Source organism: Pteropus alecto, unplaced genomic scaffold, assembly GCF_000325575.1.
Source record: "Pteropus alecto unplaced genomic scaffold, ASM32557v1 scaffold101, whole genome shotgun sequence".
NCBI classification, from domain to species: domain Eukaryota; kingdom Metazoa; phylum Chordata; class Mammalia; order Chiroptera; family Pteropodidae; genus Pteropus; species Pteropus alecto.
The window spans coordinates 14,289,432-14,304,253 of NW_006432945.1; the positions used below are offsets into that span (position 1 = coordinate 14,289,432).

Below are 14,822 nucleotides of genomic sequence, written 5' to 3' on the forward strand. Positions count from 1 at the left end.
GAAAGTCATGAGAATGTAGGAAGTCAAGAGACAGGCTGGGTAAATGGATGGGTCCTTCTCATGAATAGTGATATCTCCTAAGATGATAGAAGGATCAAATCATGTGCATATAGGAAGGATAGATGAATGAAAAAATCAAATATCTTAAGTATCCTCATGTTTGCCCAAGGAATGGTACAATTTTGGGTACCTCCCTAAGTAAATAACATTTCTACCCACTCAAAGTATGAGTCCACTTCAAGTTTCAGAGCTACCATGGCATACATTCCCAAGATCTTGTGCTCCAAAAGTAAAATTCTTAATGAACAAAGCAATTGTCTGCAAGTAACTAAAATAATTTGAAATTAAGCACAATAAAAAGTTTAGAAAACATAGTCTCTGCTTCTAAGGCATTCAGAAGTAAGTTTAACTCTTAGTCCAAAGACCTGCCAAACTTTAGCTTGGAACTGAGTTCCTCATCTAAATAAACATCTCTCCTTTTCTACTTCAAAAGTTTTGTTTTAATTTGGAAATTAACAGCCTGCTGTTATAAAAAAGATTCAGCTGATTTGACTCTCATTGAAAGTCCTAAACAGTCTATGGCCATGCCACCCTGAATAAGCCCGATCCTGTCTGATCTCGGAAGCTAAGCAGGGTCGGGCCTGGTTAGTATTTGGATGGGAGACCACCTAGGAAGACCAAGTGCTGTAGGTGTAAAAAAAATAAAAAATAAAGGATTGTAAACTGACAAGGTCCTTGTAGTCTGTGAGGTCAACCAAGGGTTGCCTCGCCTAAAAAAAAAAAAAAAAGTCAAACATACCTGACTAGAGAGAGCTGGAGGTTTGAGTATATAAATCCTTAAAATGGAAATAACCTCTCAAAGTGCCAGTTCTGCTTATTAGAAGCACACTCACTAGGCACTACATCTATACCGAACTCCATACCAGAAAGCAGGCTGAAAATAGGTCATGAATACTTCAGGTTTGAGACATTTTATCACTGCTTCTTAGATAAAATGAGGGTCAGCATTGGGTGCCTTGGCCCAGCAATCAAGGCAAAAGGCCATGTAAGCAAGCTGGTCTCTCTCTATGCCAGGAAAGCAAAAGACTTCCTAGGGTACCCCTCAGCAACTTCCATTGACGTGTCACTGGCGGCCAGTGCTATGCAGCCATCTCAAAATGCAAAGATTAAAGTATCAAGCATAACACTTAATTTTCTCATGTCTACAGTAGAGGGAGGAAGGAAGTTGTTGAGCAAGCCAAGCTACAGTGCACGCCACTAGATCAAGCAAGTGTATCTTATTCTATTTTTAAGCATACATTTTAGACTGACTAGAATAGGAAATTCTAAAGATATGAGATCTGAATGGGATTTTTTTCTTTTCAAGTTGAACTCAAAGAGAAGTTCATCTAATCTTCACCATGAGTAAATTATCAATTAAAAACTCTAGATATGCTTAAAGAAAACAAGACCCAAGAACCTAAAGCTTCTTACTCATTTTAGAATCTTTACTGGGTTTTTGTCTTAGGCTCCACCCTAAACTCCCCTGGTACTCCCTAGGGATTTGCCTTGGCATCTTCCTTTTCTGTCCCAGCCTCATTCACACTTACAACTTCAAGAAACTTCTATGTACTGATGACTCGGAATTTTTTTTTTTAATCACCAGCCCAACCCACTCTTCTGCCCCAAACCCATATTCCAATTACATATTGGCTCTCTCTACCTGGCTGTTTTCTAGAAATAATAATCTTAAAGTGTATGAAAGAGAACCTGTTCTTGGCTTAGTGAAACCTGTTCCTCGTCCTATATTTTTAACTTATGGCAGTACTTAGTCTCCCGAGCTGAAATCTTTGGGATCATTTCCATTGTTACCTTCTCCTCACTCAATATTCACCGAATCCTTTTGATTTTACTATTAAACTCTCAGTTCCATCCTCCTCTCCAATCCCGACTGCCACAGATCTATTTCGGGTCCTCGTCAGCTTTCATCTGAGCTACTATCACTCCTTTAAATTAGTTTATTTGCCATCGTTTCTTCCTTCTTTCTCGTCTTTGCTCTAGCTTCCTAAATATAGGCCCAAAGAACAAATCTGATCTGCATAATAATGTCCGTTGGCTCTTCAACACCTAAAGGGTAAAGCCACGCTCATTCCCATGGTGGCAGCCTCATTTTCCATGATTTTTCCTCCTGTTTTCCTTTCTTCCCCCGCATATCCTAAACTCCATGTATACTTACTGTTCCATACGTGCCAGACACTTACAGGTCTTGGTGTCTTTTTTTTGGCACAGCTGTTCCTTCTGTTCATCGTGTCTTTTATTATCTCTCTTCTTTGAATTCTTATTCTTTAAAGTACGTTCTTTACTTTAAAGCAAATTCTTATCCTTTTTAGAAGATCCAGCTCAAATATCATCACCTCTGTGAAGCTTCCCTCATCTCTAGAGAAGAGATTCTCTCCTCTGTGTTTACATCTCTCTTAAAATCCTGTTCATGTTGTATTACGGTGTCTGTTTACATGTCTCTATCTCTGCATCTGTATATGTGTAGTATACAGGCACAGAACAAGTACCATATGAATGTTTGTTGAGTGAATAAACCAATTCCTAATAAGGTCAGGCTCGGCTTCCTATTTACAGGTTTAAGGAAAGATGGGAGAATTACATTGCAAGATGTTTTAGTGTCTCTAAATGAAATAAATGATGAAAAATAATATCTTGGGAAACAGGTACATTGTTAGTGAGATTATAGATTGGTATAATCTCAAAGGAGGAAATTAGTCAATTGCTATCAAAATTTTAAAATATACAAATTCTTTCGGAAATTTTACATCTAAGAATTTATTCTATACTTATACAGTTGGGCAAAACCCATTTATAAGGATATTCATTGCAGAATTGGTTGTAACAAAAAAACATTGAAATAACTTCTCAAAAGAACTGGTTAACTGTGGTACCTACAGATAAGGGAAGACTGTGATATAACTATTAAAAAGAATAAAGTGGGTCTATATGTATTTGTCACAAAGTACAAGATAATTTGTGAAAAGAAAAAAGAAAGATTCAGAAGAATGTGTAGGATATGCTGACATTAATTTTTTGATGTTTGTTTTTGGTTTGTTTGCTTTTGAGGGAAATATTCTATATATGCTGTATATGCCTTATGAGATCTGTGAACGAATGCATAAGAAACTGCTCATAGCGCCTGCCTCTGGAGAAGAATCTGGCAGCTGGACTCATTGCTGGGAGACTTTTCATTGAATATCCTATTTTATCTTCTTAAATTTTGTATCAGGTACACAAAATAGCTAGTTAAATGAATGCGACGAAGCTTTACTAATAAAATGCCAGTCAATTTTACAAAACTTCATAATTAAGCATTAAAATACCTTTAACAATTTTCAGTCTTTTCTTGTTCATAGTCCCCCACCCCAGGGGAAATGTCTGCAGGTACCGTTCAGTCATTCAAACCATTATCCAGTGGTCATCAGGTTCCAGGGATACAAGGACACAGAAGACAAAGAGCTCATACTCCGGTAGGGAGAATGAATATGTATTCAAATAATCTCCATGTCAAGAGTTACTTCTCATTCAAAGCTTCTCCAATAGCAGCTAAGTATAAACTCGACTTTACTTTCCAGAACTTGCTTTCTGGGTTGCAACAGCAAGAATGGTAGCCCAACAAGGAAATACCCTTTGGAAGCATGATCGTGATTTAATGCAGGCATCGGGTAAAAAACAAACGAACGAAAAAAAAAAAAAACAGAGAGCAATGGGTAAGCCAAGTGACGGTGATGAAGAAAGAGCTGTAACTTAATTAATGGCACCAGAATTCTCCAATGCAATTTTGAATAACTGGTAGTATTATATAATAAAGCAAAAAAAGGGTATGAGTAATTAAATGAATATTTTATATAGAAAGTACTGATAAAGACATTCCCACGCTGTGCCTTCTCTTTTTAAAAAATAAGTTCTTATTTTAGCAATTACATAAGACATACCATTTATGACAGTTGAGGATGAGAAGCAATTAGTGGCTTTTGCAATCTTATTAAAAGTTAAAGTGATGAAGTATTAATATATGTGTTGTTTATTTCATGTACTTGCAGTCAAATATTCCTACTATAGAGTAAGATATAAATAAGATAATGGCATGTTACATCTTTTCATCTGGAAGTCTCAAAGCATTTGCAAGTATTCATTAATTCTCAATATCCCGGTCAGATACATTAGAGAAGTACCCTGGGGCACAGAGAAGGTGAACAGATCAAGGTCAGTAAAAAAAATCGATAACGGATTTGGAAAAAGATATATATTCTGGTTCTTGCTCCTGGTTCTAAGTCATACCCCCATCATGAAATGTTTCTTAAGAGGGTCTGCCACAGCTGTTTATCTTTGATGTTAAAAAACAAATGATTAAATATAGTTCAATAAATGTAAAATGAGTTAAAAATGAAGAAATAGAACTGGGCTGATCTTGTTTCAATAGTATTCTAGTCCTATTTTTTAGAACAGATTGAGAAAAAGCATTACTAAATTCTAGGGTTGAGAAGACCTATAATTGCCTGTATTTTCTCATATATAGTTCTACTTTTCTGTGGACTGAGTTATTGTGCCCACTACTTATTTTACTCAATCTTCCCTACAGTGCAGCTATTTCAAGTAACAGAACAAATGTATTACTGAACATCAGTGAAATAACCAAAACCATAATTAGTACAGTGTATTATAAAATCATTATTCTTATATAGCAGCAGAACCTTTTGCATTCCATAGGGAATTGAAGACTATAATAAACCCATATAGTATCATAGTACACTTAATGATTATCACTAAAAATTACCACGCAAAAAGGAAAATTTGAGTGTTTACATTCACGGCACTCTTTAGAAATTTAAATTCTGTATTTTACTCTACTAAAAAAAGCTACTAATTCCTGACATTACTTTTAATTTATTTTCGAACAAGAAGCATTAGTTCCAAGGTAAGATTTGTAAACCTTTAAAAAAAAATTGTTTTAAATGAAGCCTTGAATTATTACGTGAATTTCAGTTAGTGGAACATAAGGTTTTCTTCCTAAATGCCTACCTGCGCATTGGCTTTCCCTCCATGCACCGTGAAAAGTACCCTTCACCACACTCTAAAGCCGAACCTAAGACAACAGAAAAGCAATAACTTAATAAAAACTATTGCTGATCTTTCCAGAACAATCTCTATATAATCATTCCATTCAGTGATAAACGATTTTATATCCTATTACATCACAGGCGTTTTGCAGTGCACAATCATAACCTTTACCTAGTACCTTTAATGTGACTATCCTTACTTCGAATACTAAAACGGTTACAAGTGAAGGTGAGACAAAGTGCGCTAAATAGTCCCGACTGCTGGGTTAGCGTCGTCTCTCTTCACAAAGTGCTCGGAGACACTTAACTTTGACTTCACCATCAAGTATACCTACAGACCATTGCCCAGATACCTACGGCAGTACTAACATGATAGACCGAATAAGGAACACGCTGGCTTAACCACGGATCTGAAAGCAATTAATATGTCCAGGGTGACAGAAGTGTGTGTGTGTGTGTGGGGGGGTGTTGTGTGTTTAGGGGAGATTTGTCATTAAAAACAAACAACTCCGCTTCCGACAGCCCGGACAGCTTGAACAGTACAGAAAAACTATGGCTCTAAGATTAAGACTCTTTACAAGCCCTTCCCTCAGCCCCGGAAACAATGTTCACCACTCACTCGGCAAGATCTCGCTAGATCCCCAGGGTTAAGTGGCACGCACAGCGACCATCTCCTTTGCCCGAACTCCGACCCCTGTCTGGGGACGCTGTCCAGGGAAGTCCAAAGCCCCCAGGAAGAAAAAGCCCAGCGCTTTCCCTGGCTCCGGGGTGGGGCTGTCAGCCAGCGAGGGCGCAGTCTGGTGCCCCGCAAGGCCCAGCCCCAGCGCCCCAACAGCCCCTTCTCGGCGCCGACTGACAGGCGGCGAGCCAAGCACGGCCCTGACCCCACCGGCGGCTGGGCAACTTGGGACCGCAGATCTGCAAAGCGAGCCTGGGGCGCTGCCCACTGTCCCTGTTCTAAGGCGACTAACTTACCGGCTCTGACACTTTCTTTTCCTCGGCCGCAGCCTCCCCTACCTCCTGCGCCCGCCGTCCCTCCCTGCCTCCTCCTCTGCCGCTGCTAGCGCAAGCAGGATGCCGCTCCTCGAGCTATTTCCTCCCGGTCCCTCGCTCCTGTTCAGCAGCAGGAAGTGGTCCCGGTCCTAAATCGTTCCCCCTGGATCCCACTTACCCCGCCAAGAAGTTCCGCGGCGGCTCAGGAGGTAGCCGCTCTCTTTGCTAGGAGTTCGGGTCACCTCAAGCAACACCTGTCTTCGCATCCAGTTCCTTGTATTCCACTTTGCGAGTTCACGGCCGAACTGGCAGTGTTTGAATACTGAAGCCTCTTCCTTTCTTGTTTTCCCCGGCAAAAGGCAACAGAGAGATGGGAGTAGTCACGGAAAGCTAGGAATGTTGATTTATTTGTAGCAGGTGAGTCTCTTATTGGCACAGTCTTGGATTGAATGATGGACGCGTGCAAATATGGAGTCGACATATATCTATTATGTCTATACCATGTGCAAAGTATTGAGAATACACAGCCAAATCAGAAATTGACTCGACCTTCCAGATTTATCAGTTTAGCTTTGAGGACACCAGGGTTTTATCCAGGATTCTAAGACTGTATGAACTCACTTTAGTATTGAGCAGGGGGATCCTTTTCTTTAAAGAGTTTTTAAATTTTCATTTACAGTTGACATACAATATATTAGTTTTAGGTGTACAGCATAGTGATTAGACACAACTTACGAAGTGATCACACTGATAAATCTAGTACAGATCTGACACCATACAGATAGTTATTATAACATTATTGACTATATTTCCCATTCTATAATTTAAGACCTCATGACTGTTTTATAACTACCAATTCGTACTTCTTAATCCCGTCCCCTTTTTCACGTATTCCTCCAAAACTCCCTCCCATTTAGCAACCATCAAAATATTCTCTGTAGCTGTTTGTTTTGTTTGTTTGTTTGTTTTTTAGATTTCACATATAAGTGAATCATAGGGCATTTATCTTTCTCTGTTTGCCTTGTTTCACTTAGCATAATACCTTTTAGGTCCATCCATGTTGCAGATAGCAATATTTCACTCTTCTTTATGGCTGAGTAATATTCCATTGTATATATGTACTACTTCTTTATCCATTCATCTATTGATGGACACTTAGGTTGCTTCCGTATCTTGGCTATTGTAAATAATGCTGCAATGAACATATGGATGCCTATGTCTTTTTGAATTAGTGTTTTGGGTCTCTCCAGATAAAAACCCAGAATTAGAATTATTGGGTGCTTCTTTGTCTCTGGTATAAGTATTGCATCCCTTCACTTTTTTCACCCAACCCCCAAACCCGCTCCCCTCTGGCAATCACCAGATTGTCCTCTGTATCTGTGAATTCTCCTTCTTCTTAAAGAAGTCCCTTTAACATTTCTTGTAATACGGTTTGGTGGTGGTGAACTCCTTTAGCTTTTTCTTGCCTGGGAGAAAAATTCTTTTCATTTTGTCTTTTGCCTGATTTTCCCGTAGCACACGGCCACCTGATTTTTACTATATATTTAGAAAACAAACAAATGATAGGGTAGGGGATACAATTTCAGTAATATCAATGAAAGACTGTTGTTGGTTTCCTGACAACTATCCTAGGCTAAGCATGAAATTAACCAAATTTTCTTTAGCTATTATTCACATGGGATCTACACAGATTTGTCCACTTGTTTCTGAGAGAGAAAGAATACCTTTTGCTAATTAGCTTGTAAGAAATGCATGGCCATTAGATCTAGACACCCATAGTTGCAGACCCTAGTCCTGTGACTGACTAGCTTTGTGATCTTGGTCAGATTTCTTAATCTCTTAAGCGTTAGTTTCCTTTATGTAAAAGGGAAATAATACCTTTTAAAAATTGTTTTGAGAAGTAAATTATAATGAAGATCAGGGTAGGATATCCAGAGAAAGACCTAAGAACATATGGAAATTTAGTATGTGATAAAAGTGATATCTCAAGTCAGTGGGGGAATGCATGGACTGTTGCATACATGATGCTGATACAAATATGGAAAAAGATAAAATTGGATCCATTCTATACAAGGAGCTGGACTCCATTGGTGTCTCAACAAAGGCCGCTGAAGACCCATGGGAGGCTCTGAAGCTGCATCGCCCTTTGGAATTGTCACAAGTTGAGGTGAAGGAGTCGGGTCTTTATGTCTCACAACAACCAGATGTATTAGAGGTCTACACAAAGGATCATAATGTAATATATACACGGCTCCCGAAAATGGAGGAATAATAAGTAATATAGTTAATCGAGCAAAATATATCAACAGGCAGTTCACAGAAAATGAAATAGCCCTTGAACAGTTGAAAATGTGTTCAGCCTTGCTCATAATAAGATAAATGCAAATTATAGCTATTTTAAGACCTATCAGATAGGCAGAAATCCAAAAGTGGACAGCCTGCTTTGTTGATGTGACTATGGAGGTGTTCTCATGGCTGGTATGTGTGCAAAATGATAAAACTTCAATGGAGAGAGATTTGGCAAGATTTAGCAAAATTACATTTGCTTTTACCTTCTGATCCAGCAATCTCACTATCCCAAGGATATACTTGCAAGAAAAAAAAAAGTTATGCTTGAAGTTATTCACTGCAGATCTCTTTGTAATAGCAAAAGAATGAAAGCAACCCCAAAGCCTCTCAGTAGGGGACTGATTGAATAAACAATGGGATATCCACATAATGGGGATTATGCAGCTATATAAAGAAACGAGGAAGATCTCTAAATACTTACATGGTTCGCTCTTCAGAATATATTGTTAAGTTACAAAAACCTAGTGAACAGTGTTTATAGCATGCTAACTTTGATTAAGAAAGGGGTAGAAATATAATGTGTGTATAGTATAGGTGTATTTGCTTATACTTAAAAAATGATGGAAAGATAAACAGAATAAAAAGTTAGAGGGGAAAGGATAGAACAGAGTTGAGAGGTTAGAAAGGGAAGCCATATTGCTCTGAAAGTATTGAATTTTATATTTTTATATCTCAAATGTTCTTAATTAAAAAATCCACTTAAGCGAAATCTATTTTTATTTAAATAAATTTCTATTTTATTATGTACTAAATATTTTTTACTTCAATAAAATTAAAGACATTTTATTTAAATGTTTTTAACAATTCAAAAATAAAATTTAATCAAAAGAGAAAAAGCAATGCCTGAATATTGAAAAACAAATGGCTTAACTGTATGTCAAATTGGTGGCAAATTGGTGAATCCTATAATACATCACCCAGACATCCTTCAAGAATGAAGGACATAATCCATCTGCTACTAGAAGTCCTGCTGACAGAGCTCAGCTGTCGGCCCTTTCTGGGAAGCACCTTGGTAAAAGAAGTTGACTGCCCGTGGCCTTACTCCATTCCTGGGGTACCTTGCAGCTAGTGACTCGTTGATGCCGGATACAAAGGCACACTTGCCTTGACCCATCTGAACTTGAGAGCTCCCCAGAGGATCTGCATAGGTTTTTGTTGAGACTACCTTGCAGCCCAGCTTCTCTGTCTGCCTTGTTTCCTTACCTTCTTTTCGGGTGTTGATCTCAAGAGCCCTCCCTAGTCAACTTCCTGCATGCTAAACTCCATCTCAGAATGTGCTTCCTGGGGAGCCCAGCCACAGCTGGTGCCAGGGATGTCAAAAATTGTTCAAGTAGTCACTTAGATGGGATTTTTGGTGTGTATCACCTGCTAGGCTAGCAAAGAGGCTGTCATCACTGGTGATAGAGTACAGATAGTCCCTGACACAAGGCAGTGCAACTGTTAAAACCATTAGCAAACCGTATATTCTGGTGGGAAGAAACACTCTAGTGGGTGCAATATATCGGGTATTAGTGATTTATAGCAGAAATATGGGTGGGCTGTTGCCAAGTTCCGTTAATGCTATCTAATGAAATACAGAGTGATCATGGCTATTAAACACTAAGCATGAAGGCCAACAAATACAGAGGCTCTCATCTTCTGCAGGAAAATCTGAGGGCCAGCCCAGGACTTAATCATAAGAGTAGCAGAGCCTTGAAGATTAGACTCTCACTATCAGCAAGTCTGCTATGCCAAGGATGGGAAAAAAAAAGTGGAGCCTCGACAGATGGGAAGGGGACATCTGGCTGAGTACACGTGGGACTGACTTGTGGGTGCTGGATCAACAGGGACAGAATACAAAATTGAATAAGGGAGACAATTAATTTGGAAGTACTCTCCGGGGCTACAGGATTTAACAACCTGGCAAGGATCTCAGGAAATGGTGCAAACATGTGGCTAGAATACCTTCATAAGCATGGAGAGTGGTGGCCCACACTAAATGAGGTAAAGAGGCCAGGATTGCCATGGAAGGCAATGGAACAAGGGTTTAAAGAGTTCAAAAATGTGAGCAAACTAGAGTACTATACTATGTAAGCCTGGAAAACCCACCAGGCAATTATACTCCGTGGGAGGGACCAGTGGCTACACCATTTCACAAAGTAATAAGGAAGGTGCTGGTGAGAGTGGTACCCAGAATCACCTATGAGCTCAGTGGTGGCTGTGCTCTGTAGACCAGATTGATGGAGACTTGTGTACAGAACTGCGCTGATTGCAATGGGAATGTTAAGCATTTAGAGATCTTCCTCATTTCTTTTTATAGCTGTATAATCCTCGCTAAACACACACACACACACACACACACACACACACACACACACATCAAAATGTTCACTTTTAAAACTAGGCTACTCAGCCTTTAGCCCAAATGTTCTGGGCTCCTCTAAAATATCTTCTCCTTAACGATTTTCTTGTAAAAATAGTAAAGAAATGTCTTTCTTCACCCGTTTGTCTTCAGTACTAAAACTTCCCCATCTTCGCTCTGTGCGAACATTTATTTAATTTCTGGGTAAGCTTCTCTGCTGGTTTCTTTTGATAGTCCTGTCCCACTCACACTTTTACCTCCTTTTAAAAAGTCTTCTGTTTTGGATCTTAAATTCCCGAATTGACAGTTTCCAAGTTCCTTCCACTCCTGACGTAGTTGGCACTTGTCAGGTCTCAGGAAACGCTACATGTTGGTGACCATAAACCACAGGAGCAGGATCTCCAACAGACTAGAAAATTAAGCAAGCTGTCCGTTATAATTACAATCTCTTATAGTTTTTAGAACGCATCCTCGTATTTCTGGAAAATACCTCCATTTAAAGGCCAAAGATAAGACTAGGACGGGCTGGCAACCAATGTTTCATACCTTATTTTTCAATTTTATTTTTTAAGCCGTAAAATAAATAAATACCATATTACGGAACACTTAGAAAATAAAGAAAAAAACCCGCACACGCCCGTCCGATTTTAATCATTGCAGTTTTAATTAACCATCCCTCCCCGCCTTCCCCTCTCCCTTCCCGCACCTGCAACCGCGATCTGCGCGCGCATGGGAGCCGCGGCGCTGGGGCTGCGCTGCCGCGCGCCGGGTGCGCCGTCGCCATGGTAACCGCGGAAGCCGGGGACCAGGCGAGCGGTGAGTGCGGGGCCCGGGCGCCGAGGGCCGGATGGGTCTGCGGGGGAATGGGCGTTTCCGGGGTCAGGCGGCTCTGGCCGGAGCGGGAGTGTGCGGGGCTTTGCCTTCGCCCCGAGCTTTGGGGGGTGCGTCCCGCCCCGCGGACAGCCCCGGGGGTTCTAGGGAATCCCGGGAGGTCCTCGCGGGATTCAGGCCGAAAGGCAAACTCAGGTGTGTGGCAGTGGCTGGTGTCCCCTCCGCCAGACCTCTTGGGTCACGCGGCGGGGCTGCCACTCTCTGTAGCCTCTTCCTCGGGCCTTCCCTTTGTTTAACCCTGAGGGCCCAGGGCCACCCTTGGGGACCTTCTCCTGGAGCTAGGACTTAAAATCCTCAAGGGACTACATTTTTAAATATTGGCTTAAAAATGCCCTTGAGATCTGTTCCTCTAACGCGACCTCACGCTGCCTAGACGGGAGTTATGCTACTCCCGTCACCTGGGCTGTTCTTTTTGCCGCCTTGTGAGATTCCCAGTCTTCAATACTGGTGTCACCTCTTCTGGGAAAGCTTTCCGGGACCCTCCTCATCCCCTACCCCCCGACCCCAAACCTAATTTAGATGGCCATCCTCTATACTCTCACAGCTGCCTTGCGTCTCTCCGTTATATCCCACATCTCACTCTGAAATTGCTGATTTACGTTTGTCATCCCTACTAGACTCCAAAGGCCAATGGGGTAGGGACGGTGACTTACGTGATTTTCTATTATTAGTGACTTAGCAACCTCAAGAGTTCACACTCTGTAGTTAAAAGGAAAAGTTTCTAGACTCATTTTTTCACAGTAATTCAGTAGGGCAGAGCAGGCGCCCTGCTGAGCTTCCTAAACAGGTATGGGCAGGCCCCTCTGCTACTTCTTAGGGCTTCTATATGTCCTAAAGCAATGGTCCACATAACCCACATAAAGCTTTCCTTTACGTGGGTTATATCTATGCATGCAGTAACTGTTATAAATATAGTAAGAGTTAGAAATTAAAACAGAATTTAAAAAATGTTTATTAACAATAATAAACGATTATATGTTAGACATCGATTACATATTTCTCATAGAATGTAACTTTTCTAAAATAAAAATATTAGTGTGAAAGTCGAGTTAAATTTTTAAAATACGTTAGAATATTGATAAAAGGAAGAAAGGAAAACTATATTATAATGATCTTCCTGTTAGTACTTATATTCACAGTAAACATACTTTAAAATATTCTAAAGCTTCTATGTTATAAGAAGAGAAAAACTTATAAAAAATAGGATTCTTCTCTCTGTCTTCAAAAGACAGTATGGTGAGGTACAGCCCGCAGCAGACCACCAGATGCAGCAAGAGGTTTACTTTTATTCTCCTAATTAGATATTTTCTTCTAAACAGCAGGTCTAAGGATAAGTGTCCTGGAAGATTTCACTTTGTCCCTTTATTTCAGAAAGGCTGATTCCGGTTTAGTCCAGATTTGGACTGGAACAGTCTTGAGGGTTTGACAGTAGATGGGAGGGAGTGGCTCGATGGTTAGTTAGTCTTTGTCTAGTCCCTGAGTCACTGTCGGGGAGCCTACCAGTCAGCCTGTGTTCATGTTAATTCTTAGACGTTCTTTGCCTTTGCATGCTCGTTCTTTCACATGTTACAGTGGTTTTCCGGAGGCTACGTGACATGTGATGTTACATCACATGTCATCATAGTGAATGAAGAAGCAGATATGAGAACCCATCCGCCCTCTATTAAGCCAGACATTAGAGAGATTTGAAAAACTGCAAAACAATGCCGCTCTTCTCATCCATATTTTGTTTATAAAATATTGTTATTTCACACGTTATAGTTTTATATTAACATGATTGTTTTAAGATGAGTTAATAAATATTTTAACGATTTCTCAGTTTTTACTTCTAATATGGTAAATATTGATAAATATAATTCATATAAGCTAAAATTGGGGGATCTCAATTTTTAAGACTGTGAAGAACCCTAAGATCAAAGAATTTGAGAAACGCTGCCCTAATTAATCATGTTAGTTCTGGGCCAATGTGGAAATTAAGCTCCATTTAAGGGTGTACTAAGGGTAGCTTCGAGTATCCTGAATCATATTTCCAAATTTGAACCAGCTTATCTGCAGATCTCTGAATTAACCTGGAATCGGACTGACCCTGGATGCGGAATAATCTGTCTGTACTCACGTATTTGGTGCTGGTTGAGTTGAAAATTGTTTACTCAAGACGCTACATGGGAAAACTGTACTTAAAAAAAAAAGCAGCAATAATAGCCCATTTTTTTTTTTTCTTTATGGATGCTTGCTGGAGAATTGATGATGTTTTAATGATGACAGTAGCCTCTGCTTACTGAGCGCTCACCAAGTGCTTGGCGCATGCACCATATAATTTATTATGATATCCAGAACAATCATGTAAACCAGGTTCTAGTGTTATTCCTGTGAGAGACTAGGTACATTGTCCAGCATAATAATGTAGCTAATAAATTGCAGGGTGGTGTCATGGTTCATTAGCTAACTTGACTTCCATAGCTAACCCTTTTTGCATTGCTTGCTTTCATTATAGAGGCAGGGAAATTTTGAATAGTGAAATCAAGTCTTTCTGACTCCAAAACCCATTGCTCTTGGCTGTGAAGAAAAGCAGTGTGAATTGCAAGCCTGATGTTAGGAGTTTTGAACACATGTAACATATAAAGAACTGTGGTAAGTCTGAAAGTGACACAAGAGAAACACAAGGCTTGATCCTTGCCCCAGTCACTTTACAATCTAATTGAATAGATGACTTACATACTTGAAACAAGTAGAAAATAGTATATGTTGTATTTGCTAAGCCTCATGGTACAGACTGTATGTAATGACCTTTGAAGTTCAGAGGAGGCAGAAGCCCAGGTGTGTTCTAGGGAGGAGTCAAGGAAAGTTTTAGGAAGAAGGTAGATTTATAGCTCGGCCTAAATAGAATTTGGCTCATAGGAATGGAGGCGATAAAAAAGCTATTCTAGGCCTACTAACAGGCGTACATATGAAATGTAAATAGGATTTTCCAGTATCTTCAAGGTCTCCTGTCTGGGCCCCTACTAGACCTGTGAGGAAGGCGTTCCAAACACATCCTGGCTCTATGCTCCGAGGTTTGAATGTGGATATCCTTAGCAGACGTGTTCCAGAAGGTCACAGTACTGTTAATGGGGTGCAAAATAATTTATTGTGTAGTAGTAATGGACACT

General features: G+C 40.0%; 2 protein-coding genes and 1 pseudogene across 4 annotated transcripts in view; 2 read left to right on the forward strand and 1 right to left on the reverse strand.

Moving 5' to 3' along the window:
- The window catches only part of KLHL20 (kelch like family member 20), a 34,827-nt gene extending 28,617 nt beyond the window's left edge, over positions 1-6,210 (reverse strand). The window contains exons 1-2 of one of the 2 annotated variants that reach the window (XM_006907797.3): positions 6,075-6,210; positions 5,062-5,125 (exon numbers count right to left, since the gene is read on the reverse strand). In XM_006907797.3, the coding sequence (XP_006907859.1) occupies positions 5,062-5,084 (23 nt within the window). In that variant the 5' untranslated portion in view covers positions 5,085-5,125; positions 6,075-6,210. The remainder of the gene's footprint in view (positions 1-5,061; positions 5,126-6,074) is intronic. The other variant, XM_015586192.2, reaches the window with a different exon arrangement.
- On the forward strand, positions 575-693 carry LOC112476565 (annotated as a pseudogene).
- A 46-nt stretch (positions 6,211-6,256) lies between the features above and the next one.
- The window catches only part of ANKRD45 (ankyrin repeat domain 45), a 29,432-nt gene continuing 20,866 nt past the window's right edge, over positions 6,257-14,822 (forward strand). Inside the window, exon 1 of one of the 2 annotated variants that reach the window (XM_006907798.3) lies at positions 6,257-6,509. The gene's annotated coding sequence lies outside the window, so the exon portion shown is untranslated. Of the gene's footprint in view, positions 6,510-11,521; positions 11,599-14,822 lie in introns of those variants that run through there. The other variant, XM_015586185.2, reaches the window with a different exon arrangement.